The sequence below is a fragment of the Physeter macrocephalus genome, chromosome 19 (assembly GCF_002837175.3).
Source record: "Physeter macrocephalus isolate SW-GA chromosome 19, ASM283717v5, whole genome shotgun sequence".
Taxonomy (NCBI): Eukaryota; Metazoa; Chordata; class Mammalia; order Artiodactyla; family Physeteridae; genus Physeter; species Physeter macrocephalus.
In genome coordinates this window covers 1,876,952-1,897,018 of record NC_041232.1, presented here as the reverse complement: position 1 = coordinate 1,897,018, position 20,067 = coordinate 1,876,952, and the positions used below count along the sequence as shown (strand labels likewise).

The 20,067-nt window shown below is 47.8% G+C and overlaps 1 protein-coding gene across 1 annotated transcript; it reads left to right on the top strand.

Moving 5' to 3' along the window:
• Positions 1 to 6: 6 nt before the first annotated feature.
• On the top strand, positions 7 to 19,923 carry LOC102992310 (tubulin alpha-3 chain). The gene is made up of 8 exons (XM_055080274.1): positions 7 to 563; positions 754 to 835; positions 1,405 to 6,474; positions 15,658 to 16,066; positions 16,602 to 16,750; positions 17,056 to 17,616; positions 17,915 to 18,034; positions 19,597 to 19,923. The coding sequence occupies exons 3-8, from the start codon at positions 6,472 to 6,474 to the stop codon at positions 19,891 to 19,893; spliced, it is 1,539 nt and encodes a 512-aa protein (XP_054936249.1). The 5' UTR covers positions 7 to 563; positions 754 to 835; positions 1,405 to 6,471; the 3' UTR covers positions 19,894 to 19,923.
• Positions 19,924 to 20,067: the final 144 nt, after the last annotated feature.

The window sequence follows — 20,067 nt, the reverse complement described above, 5'->3', positions numbered from 1 at the left end:
GCACAGGCTCTGTACGCGCAGGCTCAGCGGCCATGGTTCACGGGCCTAGCGGCTCCACAGCACGTGGGATCTTCCCGGACCCGGGCAGGAACCCGTGTCCCCTGCATCGGCAGGCGGACTCTCAACCACTGCGCCACCAGGGAAGCCCTACTGATCTTTTTATTTGGCTCCACGGTTTTGCCTTTTCCAGAATGTCTTGCAGTTGGAATCATACAGTATGTAACCTTTTCAGATTGGCTTTTTTCACTTAGTAATATGAGTTTATGAGTTTAAGGTTGTCTTATGTCCTTTTTTTTTTTTGGTCATATGTCTTTTCATGGCTTGATAGCTCATTTCTTTTTAGTGCTGAGTAATATTCCTTGCCTGGATGTACAACAGTTTATTTACCCATTCACCTACTGAAGGACATTTTTTTTTTTTTTTGGCCCTGCTGAGCGGCTTTTGGGATTTTAGTTCCCCAACCAGGGATTGAACTGAGGCCCTCGGCAGTGAGAGCGTGGAGTCCTAACTACTGGACCACCAGGGAATTCCCCTGAAGGACATTTTGGTTGCTTCCAAGTTTGGTAAGTATGAATAAAGCTGCTATAAACATCCTTGTGCAGGATTTTGTGCAGAAGTAAGTTTTCACCTCTTTTGGGTGAATACCAAGGAGTGTGATTACTGAATCATATGATAAGAATATGTTTATTTTTGTGAAAAATCACCAAACTGTCTTCCAAAGTAGCCCACCAGAATGTTCTCTGTTCCCACCAGCACTGACTGAGAGTTCCTGTTGCTCCACATCCTCACCAGCATTTGTTGTTGTCAATGTATTGGATTTTGGCCATTCTAATAGGTGTGTTGTGGTATCTCACTGTTGTTTTAATTTTCAATTCTCTAAGGACATATGATGTTGAACATCTTTTGATATTCTTATTTGCCATTTGTATATCTTCTTTGGTGAGGTGTCTGTTCAGATCTTTTGCCCATTTTTAATTGGGTTGTTAGTTTTCTTTTCTTTTTTTTTTTTTTAACCTATTTATTTTATTTTTGGCTGTGTTGGGTCTTTGTTGCTGCACACGGGCTTTTCTCTGGTTGCGGCGAACGGGGGCTACTCTCCGTTGTGGTGCAGTCTTATTGCGGTGGCTTCTCTTGTTGCGGAGCACAGGCTGTAGGCGTGGGGGCTTCAGTAGTTGTGGCACATGGGCTCTAGAGTGCAGGCTCAGTAGTTTTGGCGCATGGGCTTAGTTGCTCCGTGGCATGTGGGATCTTTCCGGACCAGGGCTTGAACCCGTGTCCCCTGCATTAGCAGGCGGATTCTTAACCACTGTGCCACCAAGGAAGCCCTGGTTTTCTTATTGTTGAGTTTTAAGTGTTATTTGTATATTTTAGGTAACAGTCGTTTATCAGATATGTCTTTTGCAGATATATTCTCCTAGTCTGTGGCTTGTCTTCTTATTCTCCTGATGGCCAGTCGATTTTTGAAAAGAGTGCCAAAACGACTCAATGGGGCAAAGAATAGTCTGGAACAACAGGGTATCCTCATACAAATAAATGAATGAAGTTGGACCCCTACCTCACATGACATACAAAAATTAACTCAAAATTGACAGAAGACCTAAATGTAAGAGCTGAAACTATAAAAATGCTGTTGTGACTTTGTTAAATTAACATTTGTTAAGTGGAGCCCTGAGGATGTTGGGTGAGGAATCTCTGATCAACAAAAGACCAGGAAGGAATTGAGAGAGAAGTTTGTTACAGGTTCTGGAAGAAGTACACCACACACTGTGAGGGGCCACACCAGGAGGCTAAGGCATAGTGCAGGCAGAAGGCATGGCAGGACCTGGGGGACAGGCTTTTATTAGGGTCTGCAGGTAGAGTGCTTTGGGGTTTCCAGGCTGAGTCTGGATTGGTCAGTTCAAAGCAAAAAGAGTGGGGTTCTGGCAAGCTTATCTGAGGATCACACGAGGGGCCATTCCTGGGAGGTGGGAGAGAATGCTTATCAGGAGGACAGTTCAGGAATTCATATCAGGAGCTTACATTATTTACCTGTGAGTCTGTAGGCTGTTATCTAGGGCATGCACTCTTGGGAGGGGTTAATATCAGTTCAAGACCCCCCCGCAGGCTGCGTGGCCACACAAAATGGGTCCCAAGACAACAATGTTATCTAGTAGTTTAGCTAAACTCCAAACAAACTCTTACAAGAAAACATAGGAGTAACTCTTTATGACTGTGGATTAGGCAATGGTTTTGTAGGCAGATAGGGTAGGAGGTCCCTGAAGGAAGAGAACCAGACATAATTTCTTGACATAACCAGATTAACTGGAACCTAAGGAATGACAGTGTTGACTTTTTCTGACCCTCGTGATCCAGTCAGCTAGAGCCTGGACTCTGTCAACCTTTGCCACAATTCTGGGCTGAATTCTCCTCTGCTCAAGCCCCTTCATGAACATGTATGCACCCTCAGCTTAAGTCATCCTCAATTTTGCTGGTCAGAGAGACCCTGCTTTGGGAAATAACCCTGGTGTTCTCCTTACTTGCTGCAAGTAATAAATCCTTCCTTCTCCAGCTCTTTGACTTGGTGTTGTCTTTTGTTAGATACCCACCAAGGGGCGAATGCAGTTTTCAGGTAACGGTTTCACAAACATGACACCAAAAGTTCAAGCAACCTAAGAAAAATATAGATGAATTGGAATTCATCAAAATTAAAAACTGGGGACTTCCCTGGCGGTCCAGCTAAGACTCAGAGCTTCCACTGCACAGGGCACAGGTTTGATCCCTGGCTGGGGAACTAAGATCCGCATGCTGCACGGTGCGGCCAAAAAAAAAAATAAATAAAAACAAAATTTAAAACTTTTGTGTTCAATGGATACCACCAAGAAAGTTAAACGAGGGAATTCCCTGGTGGTCCAGTGGTGAGGACTCGGCGCTTTCAATGCTGTGGCCGGGGTTCAATCCCTGGTCAGGGAACTAAGATCCTGCAAGCTGCGTGGCTCAGCCAAACAAAAGAAAAAAAAAAAAGGAAAAGATTAAAATCCACAGAACAGGAAAAATTTTGCAAATCATATATCTGATAAGGGGATTGTATCTAGAATATATAAAGAACTCTCGGGGCTTCCCTGGTGGCGCAGTGGTTGAGAGTCCGCCTGCCGATGCGGGGGACGCGGGTTCATGCCCCGGTCCGGGAGGATCCCACGTGCCGCGGAGCGGCTGGGCCCGTGAGCCATGGCCGCTGAGCCTGCGCATCCGGAGCCTGTGCTCCGCAACGGGAGAGGCCACAGCAGTGAGAGGCCCGCGTACCACACACACAAAAAAAACAAAAACAAATAAAAATGCACGAAAGATATGAATAGACATTTCTTCAAAGAAGACATATAAATGTCCAATAAGCACATGGAAATATTCTTAACATCATTAGTCTTTAGGGAAATGCAAACCAAAACCACAGTGCGATGCACCCCCTAGGATGGCTGTTGTTAAAAAGTCAGATAATAATAAGTGTTGAAGATAATGTGGAATAATTGGAACCCTTTTACACTGCTGGTGGGAATGGTAAGTTGGTGCAGCTGCTTTGGAAAACCACTGGCCAGTGGTTAAGACTCCGCGCTTCCAATGCAGGGGGCACGGGTCAGAGTAGGATCCCACGTGTCCCGCAGTGCAGCCAAAAAAAAAAAAAGAATAAAGTGGTGGTACCACACAGATAAATCTTGAAAACATTATGCTAAGTGAAAGAAGCCAGTTACAAAAGACCACATGTTGTCTGATTTTATTTGTATGAACAGGCAAATCTATAGAGACAAAGAGTAGATTAATGGTTTCCAGAGGGTTGGGGGGTGGGGGATGGGAAGTGACTGCTAACAGGTACAGGGTTTCTTTCTGGGGTGATTAAATGTTCTGAAATTAGATAGTGGTGATGGTTGCACAATTACGTAGATACAAAAAAAAACACAGAACTGTACATTTTAAGCTGGTGAGTATTATGGTATGTGAATCAAGCTGTCATAAAAATAAAAGATTAAGGGACTTCCCTGGTGGTCCAGTGGTTAAGACTCTGCACTCCCAATGCAGGGGGCCAGGGTTCGATCCCTGGTCAGGGAACTAGATCCCGCATGCCGCAACTAAAGATCCTGCATGCCGCAATGAAGATCCCGCGTGCCACAACCAAGACCTGATGCAGCCAAATAAATAAATTAAAAAAATAAATATTTAAAAACTAAATAAATAAAATAAATAAAAGATAAAGCACCAAACTGTTTGCAAGAAAGAATTCCAGGGACAGGAAGGGCTGAGTGGCCAGAGAGAGATGAAGCCTCTGATTGCTCTGGTTGGTACACAGAGGAACAGACCAAGAAGTTGGGAGACCATTGTTTTCCCCTAAACTGGCCCCTTCTGCATTGCTTGACTCAGGTAAAGGCATTACTCTCCCAACTACTCTTAGTCACAGAGACTACGTACCACACGTGACCCAGATGTCCCTACGTCATTTTGCCTCCTGGAGCTCCCCTTTCTGTTAGCATCTGAACGACGTGGCTCAAACAGATCCTTTATCTCAGGTATCCAGGCCCTCCTCAGCTTCCAGGAGCTTTTTTTGGGGGAAGGGGTTGAGGCAAAAGAAATCTTACATTTTTCCCTTGTCATCGCTATCTTTTCCTCCACTTTTGTCTGTCTCCTGCAGCTTTTGTCCTCTCTTGTCTACATGCTGGCAGCCCCCTCCCCGAGTCTGCTATTCTCCCCAGGGCCAAATTTAGCCCAAATTCCACCGTTCAAAGTCCACCAGCATGTTGTCGCATATTACCTTTCCAAAATGACCCCCATTACTCCTCACCATGAACTGGTTTCCCAGCTCTTCCTTCTTCTTCTTTTTGGCTGAACCTCTCAGCTTGGGATCTTAGTTCCCAGACCAGGGATAGAACCCATGTCCCCTGCAATGGAAGCATGGAGTCCTAGCCACTGGACCACCAGATGGTGGTCTCTCTTCCTTATTTATGTCCCCCGTCCCTGGCAATGGCAGTCATGTCTGTCCCCACCTGTTCCAGTCCTTACCAGCGGTGCATTCTCTCCCCCATTTCCTGTCAGCCCCTCTGCCCGAGGCTGGCCCTGGTTCCTTGCACCGATCCTGTTGGACCTCCGTGGGAAGAGGAGGGCTTCTGGTTTTCCCTAGCTAGCTGCCCAACCCTTCTAACCCCCAGACTGCACTCTCTGAAATCTGCCAGAGCAAGGGAGGAGTGGAGCTGAAGTTAGTCCGACTGAATCCATGGTGGTGGTGTGTGTTGCTCAAAACCAGACCGTTTGATCTGCTACTATGAACATTACCCCTGGCCTCTGTTGACCTAGCGGTGTTAGGCAGTGTAAGAAATCTGCATTTTGCATCTATGTTTTTAAATTTGTTTACTTTAAATTAGTATATAATGTATGTCTATAAATTATTATAAATAATTTGTATTTATTTATATTCTCTTTATTTAACCCCTTTTTGGTCCTCCCTTCTCCATGAAGATTCCAGCTCATTCAGGTTGTGCTTAGAAGAGCCAAGAAGGGGCTCTTCTCTGTGGTGTAAACACAGATTCTCCCATGGACCAGCAGCAGGAGTGGGGGGATCTTGGGAAGGTGGTGAACTGAGGATATCAGTCCCCCTTCCAGGAACCTGGGAATTTCTGTGTCCTTTTGCCAAGGTCTGTGGGTGGGTAGTTCTCTGGCCTCCTGCAATAACTACCTGTGGAGTCTCCTGCCCCATCCTCCCCCTAAAAATGGCCAAGCCAACCCGCCTCTGCTGCCAGCTGGCTCCCCACCCCCCAAAAGCCAGGCCCCCCGGTCTGCTTGCGGTCAGCCACCTTCTTCACTGCAATTTTCGGACCTCCCTGTCCCCCGCCTGCCTTGCCCACCCACCCTGCTTGGCTGCTTGTAAAACTCGCGATACTTTGAGACCCAAGCATAAGTCCCATTTCCTGAAGGCGGAACTACCCTCCTCAGCTTCACAGCACCTCCTTCCGGGAGTGTATCACGTGGTTGGCACAACGTGCTCTGGCGCGAGTGGGGGGTACTGACGTCTGCACCAGTAACAGGCTGCTAACCGAAGAGTCTTTCCAGGTATCTGCCAAGTCTGCAAAGCCCTTTCAGTTACCAGCCCTGTCCCTTCTCACACCCCGCGCAGCTCTGCAGGAAGACTGCATTTTACAGACTATTGAGCCTCCGTCACCCGCAGCGACCAGGCGTCAGCCCGCAGCTTCCAGGCAACGCAGCACGAGACCTTCCAGTCGCCGTTTCCCGCCCAAAGTGACAACCAATCAAAAGCGAGTTCGCCTGTTAAGGAAACGGCCAATCACCATTGGGGTCTTGGCCTGGGGTCCGCCCCTAAAGTGGTCAGAGCCAATGGCAGTTGCGCGGCCGGCAAGCCAATCAGGATACGGCGTGTGGTGCGGCGGGTCGGCAGTTGGGCGCGTGGCGTCGGACTGAGAGGAAGTTGGGTCGTAGTGAGGCCAGGTGGTGATCACCATGGTACGGAGCGGTGGGGCCTGGGGGACAGGCCAGGACGGGCGGCGGGACCGTGGGGGACGGGCCTGGACCGACGGTGGGGCCTTGGGGGACGGGCCTGGACCTGCTGAGGGGTCCCTGGGGACGGGCCTCGACGGGCGGAGGGGCCTGGGGGATGGGCCCAGGTGGCGGGGTAGTGTCCGGAGTGTGCATGTCAGGGGCAGGCGGGGGTCTCACTCCACAGATGCAGTAAGCAGCCCCTGCCCTCGCTCTTCCAGACTTCCTTCTCGAGGCAACGGTCCAGGGTTGCTCTTGAGCTCTCTTATTTGTCTCAGCTGTGCTGTGAGCTCACGAGGGCACTTACAGAAATAGGCCTTTAAATAAGAGTGAGAGAAGACTGTGTTTGCTGAAAAAGTTGCTTGCTGCATTAGATAGGGTTGTGCGTTGTTTGGCCGCTCCACATGACATGCAGCATCTTGGTTCCCCCACCAGGGATCGAACCCGTGCCCCCTGCATTGAGAGCTCAGAGTCTTAACCACTGGACTGCCAGGGAAGTCCCCCTCCCCCCCTTTTTTTTAAGCAAACAGGAATAGGTAGGCTTGTATCCCCCCTTTCTCGCGCCTTTTTTTTTCCTTGTGCAAACAGTCCTGCTCCCTCCGTGTCAGCGTGCAAAGACCTGCATCCTTGTTTACTGCCATGTAGTATTCCAGGGTGTTGTTCTGCATCTTCAGCCTGTTCTGAGTCGCTGGACGTGTGGATGCTTTCCAGTCTTTTATGCATTGAGTTGCAATGAGGAATCTGTGCCTGCAGTTTCTCACTGGTGTAGGTGTATATGGGATACCACAAGTGAATGGTATATAGTTTCAGATTCCCTTCCATCAGCAACACATATATGAGAATTCCTGTCTTCCCACAGCAGGGTAGGCTTCTGCCTTTAATTTGTTCATTTTTATGTCCTCAAGTCATAGGGATCTAGTTAATTGTTGAATTAATTACATTAATAGTTTGCACACCAGTGGAACTCAACCAACACCTCTGTCATTGTGCACGTCTAAAACCAGTCACCTTTATGTGGAGAGAGGCTGGAATGACCCCTGACAGGGCTTTACCTGGCCTGGTTCACGTCTTGCTTGTTCCCAGTTAACTGAGGCTGACGTCATCCCAGCCTCTGTGTTCTCTTCTCATCACTGCAGTAGCTTCCAAACCCTGTGAAGAGTACTAAATAATAACTCACACTAACGTCTGCATTCTCCCTTTGCAAAAGTTGGTTTTGAGGCTTCTCTTATTGGTTATTGAACAGCATGACATCAAGCTGCTCAATTTTTTTTTTTTTTTTTGTAGAGGTGATTTATTACAAGTATAAAGAAAAGGTATCTGCTATTACCTGACAGGTAAAAGGAAGCTTCAGGATTAGAAGAAATTTGTGCATTTCATCATTTTTTAGGAGCTGTTATTTTTAGCAAAGCCTTTGTCTTAAATAAGAAAAATACCATGGTTAATACTTTTAGAAGAGCTGTTCAGCCGTTGTTGGTATAACAGGGTCTTCTCAAGTTGAAATGCCTAAGTTCACAGTACTTAGTTTAACCAACTAAATTAGGAAACGTCTAGTGAGGGGGAGGTGGTGATGAGTTGGTGTGAAGATAACCTAAAAGAAATTACACTGATCTCTGAGAAAATGTTGTCCATTACAGATGCCTTCCCTTTGTGTTAGAACGGTTTGTGTCTCAAGATGAATTTAATGGGAATTCCAGCAGTAGAAATTTTGTTTTAAATGCTACTTCATGCATCCTAGAGCCTCATCACAAAGTTGAGTACCTTCTGGAGAATCTGCCCAGCCTCAAAGGGTAAATTTTTTCTGGCTCAGTATTGCAGTTTGGTTGGAATCAGAATTAGACTATCAGCTATGATTTGGCCCCTTGTCTTTCAAGGATAAGACTAGAAGCTGAATTTCTAGGCTTCCAGACCATCACTCCTTAAGGGCTAGGACATTATAAATCTGGGATGTGATTGTAATTGTATGATGAGAAGATAATACCCATGTTTAGAATTATCTGTCTCATGATGTGGCCATTTTGATGGCCTATTTTCTCTTCATTCAGGTTATCTCCTTTTTTTTTTTTTGACCGCACCCCACACGGCTTGTGGGATCTTAGCTTGAGGGATCTTAGTTCCTCAACCAGGGATTGAACCTGTGCCCCTTACAGTGGAAGTGCCGAGTCCTAACCTCTGGACCACCAGGGAATTCCCCAAGTTATCTCCTTTTGAGTGAGCTTCAGTAGTGTGTGTAAGGAGTTTGTCCATTTCATCTGTGTTGTTGAATTCATAATATTCCTTTATCCCTTTAATATCCTAGTAGTTATAGCCTCTTTTTTGTTCCTGATACTGGTAATTTGTGTCTTCTCTTTTTCTGGGTCAATTTGGCCAGGGGCTTATCAATTTGATTGTTCAGCTCAAAGAACCAGATTTTGGTTTCATTGACTTTTCTCTCTTATTATTTTCCTGTTTTCTGTTTAGTTTATTTCTGCTAGTTATTATTTGCTTTTTTTCTGCATAATTTGGATATTTGCTCTTTTTCTGGTTTCTTAAGGTGGAAGCTTAGGTCATTGAATTTGAAATTTTTGAACAAACTTTTGTGTCTAAGTTTATGAGGGATATTGGTCTGTAGTTTCCTTACAGTGAATATCTTTTTTTTTTAATTTATTTTTATTATTTATTTATTTATTTATTTTTGACTGCGTTGGGTCTTGCTGCGCATGGACTTTCTCTAGAAGCGGCGAGCGGGGGCTACTCTTTGCTGTGGTGCACGGGCTTCTCATTGCAGTGGCTTCTCTTGTGGAGCACGGGCTCTAGGTGTGCAGGCTTCAGTAGTTGTAGCATGGGGGCTCAGTAGTTGTGGCTCATGGGTTTAGTTGCTCCAAGGCATGTGGGATCTTCCCAGACCAGGGCTCGAACCCTTGTCCCCTACATTGGTAGGCAGATTCTTAACCACTGTGCCACCAGGGGAGTCCAGTGTCTTTGGTTTTTGTATCAGGGTAATGGTGGCCTCAGGGAATGCGTTGGGAAGTGTTCCTTTCTCTTCCATTTTCTAGAAGAGTTTGCAGGGGGGGAATAATTTTCCTCTTCTGGGTTCTTCTCGTTGGTCTAATAATCTGATTGACAGAAGACAGATTAACATGAGAAAAACAAATTTAATTTTGTACATATGGAAGTCCTATAAGTATAGGATCTAAGAATTGACCAAAGCAGGCTGTTTATATACCTTTTTAGACAAAGAATCAGTAATTTATGAAGATTTGAGGAAAGAAAGGGGTTTTTGCTTGGGCTAGCAAGTTAATGAAGAAGTAACAAAGTTTGTTTATGCAGCTTTCTCAGCCTTAAATTCCCTATCTCCAGGGATCATGATGCCCTCCTTTCTCCTGGCATAGGGAAGATGCCTCCCCATGGGAGCTTTGTTTCCTGCTTTCAGGGGAGCAAAGGGTCAGAGTGTTCTTCTTGTACCAGCTGATTCTCAAGTAACTTTTTTTTTTGTATAATTTTATTTATTAATTTATTTTTGGCTGCATTAGGTCTTCATTGCTGCTCGCAGGCTTTCTCTAGTTGCAGTGAGCAGGGGCTACTCTTCATTGCGGTGCGCGGGCTTCTCATTGTGGTGGCTTCTCTTGTTGCGGAGCACGGGCTCTAGGTGCATGGCTTCAGTAGTTGTGGCATGCAGGCTCAGTAGTTGCGGCTCGTGGGCTCTAGAGCGCAGGCTCAGTAGTTGTGGCACACGGGCTTAGTTGCTCTGCGGCATGTGGGATTTTCCCAGACCGGGGCTTGAACCCGTGTTCCCTGCATTGGCAGGCGGATTCTTAACCACTGTGCCACCAGGGAAGTCCCTCAAGTAACTTTAATTCAAAGTAATCAATATGCCACCAGCATATTTTGGGGTGGCCTACCCTGAGCTCCATCAAGTTTTATAGGTCATTGATTGTATACCTTTATACACATACACGTTACCCTCTGAGTACTATTTTAGCTGCATCCCACAGATTTTGGTATGTCATGTTTTCTTTTTTATTCCATTCAAAATACTTTCTAATTTCCCTTGTTATTCGTTTCCAAATTTTGGGGGATTTTTCAGATACTCTTGTGTTACTGGATTTGTAATTTAGTTCCAATATTCAGAAAACATATTTTGTATTATTTGAGTATGTTGTGTTAATCAAGACCTTTATTAAGAAGTGGTTGGGGGAAAAGAAGAAAAGAAAGTGCTTGGGGAATTCTCTGGCAGTCCAGTGATTAGGACTCCACACTTCCACTGCAGGGGCACAGCTTTGATCCCTGGTCAGGAAACTAAGATCCCGCATGCCGAGTAGCATGGCCAAAAAAAAAAAAAAAAGAAAGTGTTTGTAGTTTGTTGAGTTTTTGAAAATAGCAAGTTGTAAACTTTTTTTTTTTTTTTTTTTTGCGGTACGTGGGCCTCTCACTGTTGTGACCTCTCTCATAGCGGAGCACAGGCTCCGGACTTGCAGGCTCAGCGGCCATGGCTCACGGGCCCAGCCGCTCTGCAGCATGTGGGATCTTCCCGGACCAGGGCACGAACCTGTATCCCCTGCATCGGCAGGCGGACTCTCAACCACTGCGCCACCAGGGAAGCCCCTGTAAACTTTTAATACAAATTAAAAATGAGGTTCCTAAAAACTCAAGTTGCCCAGATATGAAACAATTTAAAAACCTTTAAATATATATTGAGAAAAGCCAGGCTTTAAAAAAAAACAGGTTTGTCATTATCCAAAAGAGATGTCTTTAAGTAAAAGCCTATGCTGCATAGATAATGCAGATGGTTCTAGTGATCTGGTCAAGCACTTAAGGTCTTCAGCTTCCATCTTTTCATTTCTATTTATTTATTTATTTATTGACTGATTGATTGATTGCTGTGTTGGGTCTTCGTTGCTCCGCGTGGACTTTCTCTAGTTGTCGCCAGCGGCGGCTGCTCTTCATTGAGGTGCACAGGCGTCTCATTGTGTTGGCTTCTCTTGTGGAGCACAGGCTCTAGGCATTCAAGCTTCAGTAGTTGCAGCACGCAGGCTTCAACAGTTGTGGCTTGCGGGCTCTAGAGCGCAGGCCTAGTAGTTTTGGCGCATGAGCTTAGTTGCTCCGCAGCATGTGGGATCTTCCTGGATCAGGGATCGAACCCGTGTTCCCTGCATTGGCAGGCGGATTCTTAACCACAGCGCCACCAGGGAAGTCCCTGTTCATTTCTTATTGCTACAATTTCATGTTCATTCTTGTTGGATGACTAAACCAGATGTCGGTAGAGATGGTCAGTGGGCATTTACCCAGCCCACCCTGCTCACTCAGTTTATCCCAGTCTGCCTTCAAGTGCTGTTACACCATTTCACAACAATATATCAATACCTCCATTTCCCCCTTCTTGGCCTTTATGCTATTGTTTTTTTTTTTTTTTTAAATAAACTTATTTATTTATTTATTTTTGGCTGTGTTGTGTCTTTGTTGCTGTGCGCAGGCTTTCTCTAGTTGTGGCGAGTGGGGGCTTCTCTTCATTGTGGCGCGTGGCCTTCTCATTGTGGTAGCTTCTCTTGTTTTGGAGCTCAGGCTCTAGGTGCACGGGCTTCAGTAGTTGTGGCATGCAGGCTCAGTAGTTGTGGCTCGTGGGCTCTAGAGCACAGGCTCAGTAGTTGTGGCACACGGGCTTAGTTGCTCCGCGGCATGTGGGATCTTCCCGGACCAAGGCTTGAACCCGTGTCCCCTGCATTGGCAGGCGGATTCTTAACCACTGCGCCACCAGGAAAGTCCTATGCTATTGTTTGTTATATGTTACTTCTATATGAGTTGTAAACCCCACAATAATAAATCATTATTTTTGCTTTAACGTTCAATTATTTTTTTTTCAGTTTTTAACTTTATAGCATTACCTTAAACATGTAAAGAGTTAATCTTATCACACTACACATGGCTGAACTTATTAAAGGTAAAAATCACAAATGAGTGACACAGTTACTTGCTACATATTCTTCCCATTACACCTGACAGGTTCATTAGTCATACAGTGTATTTTATTATTAGAAGCTATAAAGGAGATCAAATCTCTAGTAATTTTTCACCTTCTCTTTGATTAGTGTGTTGTTTCAGCGTGCAGATAAAATATAGTGTCAGTCACCAAGAGTCTCAGGAGACTTTCGTTTTTCCAGTAAGAATATCCTTGCTTATTTGCAATGTAAAAATTCCTGGCTTCCCTGGTGGCGCAGTGGTTGAGAGTCCACCTGCCGATGCAGGGGATACGGGTTTGTGCCCTGGTCCGGGAAGATCCCACATGCCGCGGAGCGGCTGGGCCCATGAGCCATGGCCGCTGAGCCTGCGGGTCCGGAGCCTGTGCTCCGCAACGGGAGAGACCACAACAGTGAGAGGCCCGCGTACCGCAAAAAAAAAAAAAAAAAAAAGAAAAAATTCCCTAGATCATTCTCTAGAGCATGCATCATTTTCCATTAATTTGGTCATCAGATCAGGTAAAAAGCCTATGTGCACCAATTTGCAGAAGTGGTCATCCAGAAGTAAGTGCTGGGCTCAATTATATTTTTAAAATATGGTATAAAGTCTTTTATATTTGCCCACATATTTAGCAGTTTTGTCATTCTTCAGTCCAATTTTGCAGTTGCAATTTTCCATCTAGTATGATTTTCCTTCTTCCTGGAGAGATTCCTTTACCATTTTTTTTTGTAGTGGTGACTACTACTCTCAGCTAATGATTAATTCTCCCAGCTTTTGAATGCCTGAAAAACCCTTCATTTTGCCTTTTATTTTAGTTCTGTTGAGGTATAATTGACATAAAGTATTCACTGAAAGTGTATAATTTGACAAGGTTTAATATTTATTAATATCTTGATTACCCATGAAATCATCACCTCAATCAAGATAATGAACATATCCATCACCCCCCAAATGTACCTGGTACCCCTTTGTAAATCCTCCCTTCTGCCTCACCCCCTTTCCCTCCCCCACTAATCCACATTTCTCTATTTTCTAGGATTTTATATGAATGGGATCATTGAGTTAATTTGTTGTTGTTTGGATTCTTTCACTCACTATAATTATTTTGAGATTCACCCATGTTGTTGGAACACAGTTCTTTTTTATTGCTGAGTATCTCCTTTTTTGTGTGTGGTAAACTACACATGACAAAAGTTACCATTTTAACCATTTTTAAGTGTATAATTCAGTAGCATTAAGTACATTTACATGTTGTATAACCATCAGCACTATTTCCAGAACTTTTTCATCATTCTCAAATCTTCTTAGTATATAATCTGCTGGGGGGGGGTTGTGTTTTATTTTTTATACAATTTTTTAAAAATAAATTTATTTATTGATTTATTTATGGCTGTGTTGGGTCTTCGTTGCTGTGCACGGGCTTTCTCTCGTTGGGGTGAGCCGGGGCTACTCTTCGTTGAGGTGCGCGGGCTTCTCATTGTCGTGGCTTCTCGTTGCGGAGCATGGACTCTAGGCACATGGGCTCAGTAGTTGTAGCTCACGGGCTGTAGAGCGCAGGCTCAGTGGTTGTGGTGCACCGGGCTTAGTTGCTCCATGGCATGTGGGATCTTCCCGGACCAGGGCTCAAATCCATGTCCCCTGCATTGGCAGGCGGATTCTTAACAACTGTGCCACCAGGGAAAGCCGTTTTATACAATTTTTAAAGTACACTTTTCATTTATAGTTACTACAAACTATTTATAATCTGTTGTTAATCTCATCCAGCGTGTTTTTCATTTCAGACATTGTCTTATCATTAGCAATTTGAGTTAGGTCTTTTTTATATCAAACATGTCTCTCCTTATCATGCTCATTTTTTCCTGTACTTTCCTGAGCATGTAGATATATAGTAGTTATTTTAACGTCCTTGTTTACTAATTCTATCATCTGTCATTTCTGGGTCTGTTTTTATTGATTTCTTTTTCTCTTCATATGGTAATATTTTCTGACTTCTCTAGGTTTTATTTTTTAATTTTCTGGTGTATATGGTAAGTTTAGATTGGATACCAGACATGAATTTTACATTATTGGCTGTTAGATTTTTTTGGCTGTTCTTTCAACTGTTTCTAGGCTTTTTGGAGGATGCTATTAGTATACCTGGGAACAATTTGATCCTTTTGAGGCTTGCTTTTTAGCTTTCTTAAGTGGGTTCAGACCAGCCTTTAGGGTTGGCCTCACTTGGCCCCACTACTGAGGATTCCACCCAGTACTCTGTGAGTTAGGATGTCTTTCTGCCATGGCAGGTGTGAGCTCAGGGGTCCCTCCCCACCTGTGCTGAGCAGGCCACAGTGAGGGCTCGGGGCCCCCCTGCTGATCTCCCTGAGCTCTCTCCATGCAGCTGTCTCTCCTCCAGATAGAAAGCCAGCACCAGGCTTTCTAGCTGCCTTGACCTCTCTCAACACAGGATTCTCTCTGCTCACCTCAGGGAGATCCCTGGGTTTCTCTCGGCTGCAGCCTGGACACTCCCCAGCAGCCTTCTGGGGCATCTGTAGGGCTTGCCTTGTTTCCATGCTCTAAGGAATCACTTACTGTCTTCTGCTGCCTATTGTCTAATGACTGAAAAGTGTTACTTCATGTTTTTTTTTCTAAGCCATTGCTTATATCAGGTTGGTAAATACAGCCTTAGGTGGAAATAAAATGGCTTGACTGCTTATTTTGTATAAATATTTAACGTTTTTTATTGATTGCTGGGAAGATGTTTTATTTATTCGTTTATTTATTTATTTATTTATTTATTTAGTTGTGCTTGGTCTTAGTTGCGGCAGGCAGGCTCCTTAGTGGCAGCTCACTGGCTCCTTAGTTGTGGTAGGCGGGCTCCTTAGGTGTGGTATGCGAACTCTTAGTTGTGGCATGCATGTGGGTTCTAGTTTCCTGGCCAGGGATCAAACCCGGGCCCCCTGCATTGGGAGTGTGGAGTCTTAACTGCTGCGCCACCAGGGAAGTCTCGCTGGGAAGATGTTTATAATGGCTGTATTCCTATTCACAGTTCAAGTGTGTCTCCATCCATGCTCAGACATAAAATGATCATTGGAAGCTCATGGGACCATAATGTCTGATAAGACCTTAAGAAACGAAAAGATTTTAGAGATATTAATTTAAGACGTTGGGTCTCATTTGCGTGCCACATAGTGACAACTGCCTTGAAGCTGAGGGGCCTCACATGTATATTCTGGTTCCCAGCGCGAGTGCATCTCTATCCACGTGGGGCAGGCGGGGGTCCAGATTGGCAATGCCTGCTGGGAGCTATACTGCCTTGAACACGGAATTCAGCCCGACGGCCAGATGCCAAGCGACAAAACCATCGGCGGTGGGGATGACTCATTCAACACGTTCTTCAGTGAGACCGGGGCTGGCAAGCATGTGCCCAGAGCCGTGTTCGTGGTCCACGTGGGGCAGGCGGGGGTCCAGATCGGCAATGCCTGCTGGGAGCTATACTGCCTTGAACATGGAATTCAGCCTGACAGCCAGATGCCAAGCAACAAAACAGTCGGCAGTGGGGATGACTCATTCAACACGTTCTTCAGTGAGACCGGGGCTGGCAAGCATGTGCCCAGAGCCGTGTTCGTGGACCTGGAGCCCACCGTGGTCGGTAGGTACCCTTAGACTTACAAGGGGAAGCACAGAACCTTTGCTGGGTTCCTCCAGATCAGAAGCCCGAGGTAGTTTCCAAGGGGAGCTGCCAGGAGAGAGCACCTTTCAGTGGCAGCCACCCAGGAGAAACCAGAATGTCACCCTAGAGCCCGTGAGACCCAGGCCACAGAGGGCGCCCGGCAAAAGTCACGCTGATGTCTAGTATGTCAGGGCCATTTCAGCAACGCCCCGGGTGTAGCTGTGGGTGTGAACGAAACATGCACGCGCAGAACCGCTTGTGCGGTGTGAGCACTCCCCCGCCTTTGGGAACTGGCCACAATGGCATTTGTTACCCGGCTTGACTGGACCTTCCCGGAGCCAGAAACGGCAGATGAGGCATGTGTATCACACGGAGACCTTTTCTGTGAGACGCTGACGCTGCTGGCCTGCGAGGTGCAGCACGTGCCTGTAGAATCGAAGGTTTGCCCGAACCTGGACATCCCGGTGAGTCAGCCACCGTCCTTAGAGTCTCGGGCACGCTGTCCTTCCTGCAGATGAAGTGCGCACGGGGACCTACAGGCAGCTCTTCCACCCGGAGCAGCTGATCACCGGGAAGGAGGACGCGGCCAATAACTACGCCAGAGGCCATTACACCATCGGCAAGGAGATCGTCGATCTGGTCCTGGACCGGATCCGCAAACTGGTGAGAAGGGCCCTGGGAAGGCCTCCTGGACAGGAGGGGAGGCCCGGGATCCCCCCGGAACATCACTTTGGCAAAACCCAGCGGAACCATGAGTGCAGGGTCTTCCTTTCCGGTGTGGCCGCAGTGCGTCCACGTCTGTAACTGCTGAGTGTGACGCGTGTTCCCTGTGGATGGCTTGAATCCGTATAGTGAACCTGCAGAGGAAGAGTGTGCCGTGACCGGGGCCCGTGGGGGCCCGTGGGGGTCCGTGGGGGTGGTGGCATGGCTCGTGCAGGCGTGGCCTCACGGCCTCTGCTCTCCCGCAGGCGGACCTGTGCACGGGCCTGCAGGGCTTCCTCATCTTCCACAGCTTCGGGGGCGGCACCGGCTCGGGCTTTGCGTCTCTGCTCATGGAGCGGCTCTCGGTGGACTACGGCAAGAAGTCCAAGCTGGAGTTCGCCATCTACCCGGCCCCCCAGGTGTCCACGGCCGTGGTGGAGCCCTACAACTCCATCCTGACCACGCACACGACCCTGGAGCACTCGGACTGTGCCTTCATGGTGGACAACGAGGCCATCTATGACATCTGCCGGCGCAACCTGGACATAGAGCGGCCCACGTACACCAATCTTAACCGTCTGATCGGGCAGATCGTGTCCTCTATAACGGCCTCCCTGCGCTTTGACGGCGCCCTCAACGTGGACCTGACGGAGTTCCAGACCAACCTGGTGCCCTACCCCCGCATCCACTTCCCCCTGGCCACGTACGCCCCGGTCATCTCGGCCGAGAAGGCCTACCATGAGCAGCTGTCCGTGGCCGAGATCACCAACGCCTGCTTCGAGCCAGCCAACCAGATGGTCAAGTGTGACCCTCGCCACGGCAAGTACATGGCCTGCTGCATGCTGTACAGGGGGGACGTGGTCCAACCGTAACTGTCTGATCGGGCAGATCGTGTCCTCCAACACGGCCTCCCTGCACTTTGACGGCGCCCTCAACGTGGACCTGACGGAGTTCCAGACCAACCTGGTGCCCTACCCCCGCATCCACTTCCCCCTGGCCACGTACGCCCCGGTCATCTCGGCCGAGAAGGCCTACCATGAGCAGCTGTCCGTGGCCGAGATCACCAACGCCTGCTTCGAGCCAGCCAACCAGATGGTCAAGTGTGACCCTTGCCACGGCAAGTACATGGCCTGCTGCATGCTGTACAGGGGGGATGTGGTCCCCAAAGACGTCAATGCGGCCATCGCCACCATCAAGACCAAGCGCACCATCCAGTTTGTGGACTGGTGTCCGACTGGGTTCAAGGTAGGCTGGGCGGTAGCGCATGTTCACCTTCCGCCCGCGGCAGATCCTGGGATCGGGTGCTGCCCCTTTGTGGAGGGTCCCCTGATACATGGAAGCCGGGCTGGGTCATGGATTAGTGAGCTGGGGGACAGTTCTCATTCCTTCACTGGTGTCTCTAGAACTTCCTTCCTGAGTCATCAAATGATACAGCTCTGTGAGCGTATTTTTTACAGAAATCTGGAGGAGTTCTTGGGTGGAAAACATAGGTTGATTTAGAAATAAGATGTTTTTTCTTACAGTAATTTTTCTTAGAATAGAAATGTAGGAATTTTCTGGGTGTTTTGGTAATTTATGGGGATATTTGAACTTGGGGCATTACTGTAAACTGACTGTTGTGTCTGAATTCCACTTGATTCCATCGGCATGTAAAAATTACATCCAATTTAAGTGTCGTATGGAACGTTTGGTTTACAGCAGTCATGAATCCTTCTGTGGAGAAGTGGAGATTGGGGAGCCTATACAGTGTGTCCTGGGTTGTTCTCAGACCCAGCCTGCTCCGACCTTCCGCTGGACACAGGAAGAAACCTTGCTCCTTACTTGATTCCCTACCTTCCCTCTGGGAATGGAACTGTGCTTCCCTGAGCCTTGCTCTTAGGGCCTCCACTGGCTCAGACCCTCGCTGCTGGGGTGGGCTCTTACCTAGGAGTCTGGGTTTCTTCCTCTGGTCCAGGGCTCAGCACAGCTGGCCGACCCATCACCTGGTTTTGTGAATGGTTTCATGTGAGCACAGCTGTCCCCACTCATTGGCTCATTGCTGTGGCAACTCTTGTGCTGCAAAGACAGGGTTGAGTATCTGTGACAGAGCCCCTGTGGCCCAGCAGCCTAGAACGTGTGCCGTAGCCCCCTTGACAGACCCTGTATCTCCTGCCAAAACCTCTGGTCACGTGATCCCTGGTCTGAAGCTTGGACTGCCTCTCCCTTGGTCCCAGCGCTGGGATCTCTTTCCCTCCCTCTTACTTAGCGTTCATGTGGGCCGCGTCCATGGCAGTGGTCACAGCGTCAGGGACCTCTTGACAGTGTGCTTGTCACTCTGCTATGTGTACACTGTTTGTTGGGAAAGCAGGGGATGTGACCTGCCCTCGTGATTCTGCCACAGTTGTGTTCTCTGAATCTGCCTGGGTGGAAAAGGCTCAGCTACAGACATTAATCCCCATCATGTTGAACCCTCTGGAGAAAATAACACATGAAGAATCCCAAGCAGTGTCCCTTCTTAGAGGGAAGATAGTTCTATCACCTGAGTACCTATCACATGTCACAGTTGCTGGGACACAGCCCCTCCAGCAGCTTGGGTGTGAGCCAGGGTGGCAGGCTCTGGGGCTCCTCTTTCCGTTTTCCTTGTCTGGAAACCAGAACCCTGCTTTCCTGGCACCTTGCCTGGCACACAGCTGGGCCCAGAATACAGGATGGCCCCAGCCTCCCCGGGTCACCAGCGGGCACCTCCATGCCTTCTGTTTCCACAAATGCAGCCACCATTCCTGGATTGACGGAAGCTTCACGCGGTGCTTTCTCCCCTTCTTTGGCAGGTGGGCATCAACTACCAGCCCCCCACAGTGGTCCCGGGGGGAGACCTGGCCAAGGTGCAGCGGGCTGTGTGCATGCTGAGCAACACCACGGCCATCGCCGAGGCCTGGGCCCGCCTGGACCACAAGTTCGACCTCATGTACGCCAAGCGTGCCTTCGTGCACTGGTACGTGGGGGAGGGCATGGAGGAGGGCGAGTTCTCGGAGGCCCGGGAGGACCTGGCAGCACTGGAGAAAGATTACGAAGAGGTGGGTGTGGACTCGGTGGAAGCGGAGGCCGAGGAAGGGGAAGAGTACTGAATGGGAGGGAGCAGCTAGTGGCCCCCTGTACCCCGCCAACTGTCATGTTACAGATGTTTATCTACAGTTTCTGAATTAAACCTGTGTCTCTTGTGCTCACCTGGAACACGCTCATCTGTCCACAGGAGCAGGGAGGACCCCTCTGCTGGGCCATGTGGATGGCTGTCCAGCTGC

Coding starts and splice junctions, on each gene's coding strand:
- LOC102992310 (XM_055080274.1), top strand. Junction 16,067..16,601: donor CCTGGAGCCCACCGTGGTCG/GTAGGTACCCTT, acceptor TCCTTCCTGCAG/ATGAAGTGCGCACGGGGACC. Junction 17,617..17,914: donor ACCCTCGCCACGGCAAGTAC/ATGGCCTGCTGC, acceptor CACGGCAAGTAC/ATGGCCTGCTGCATGCTGTA.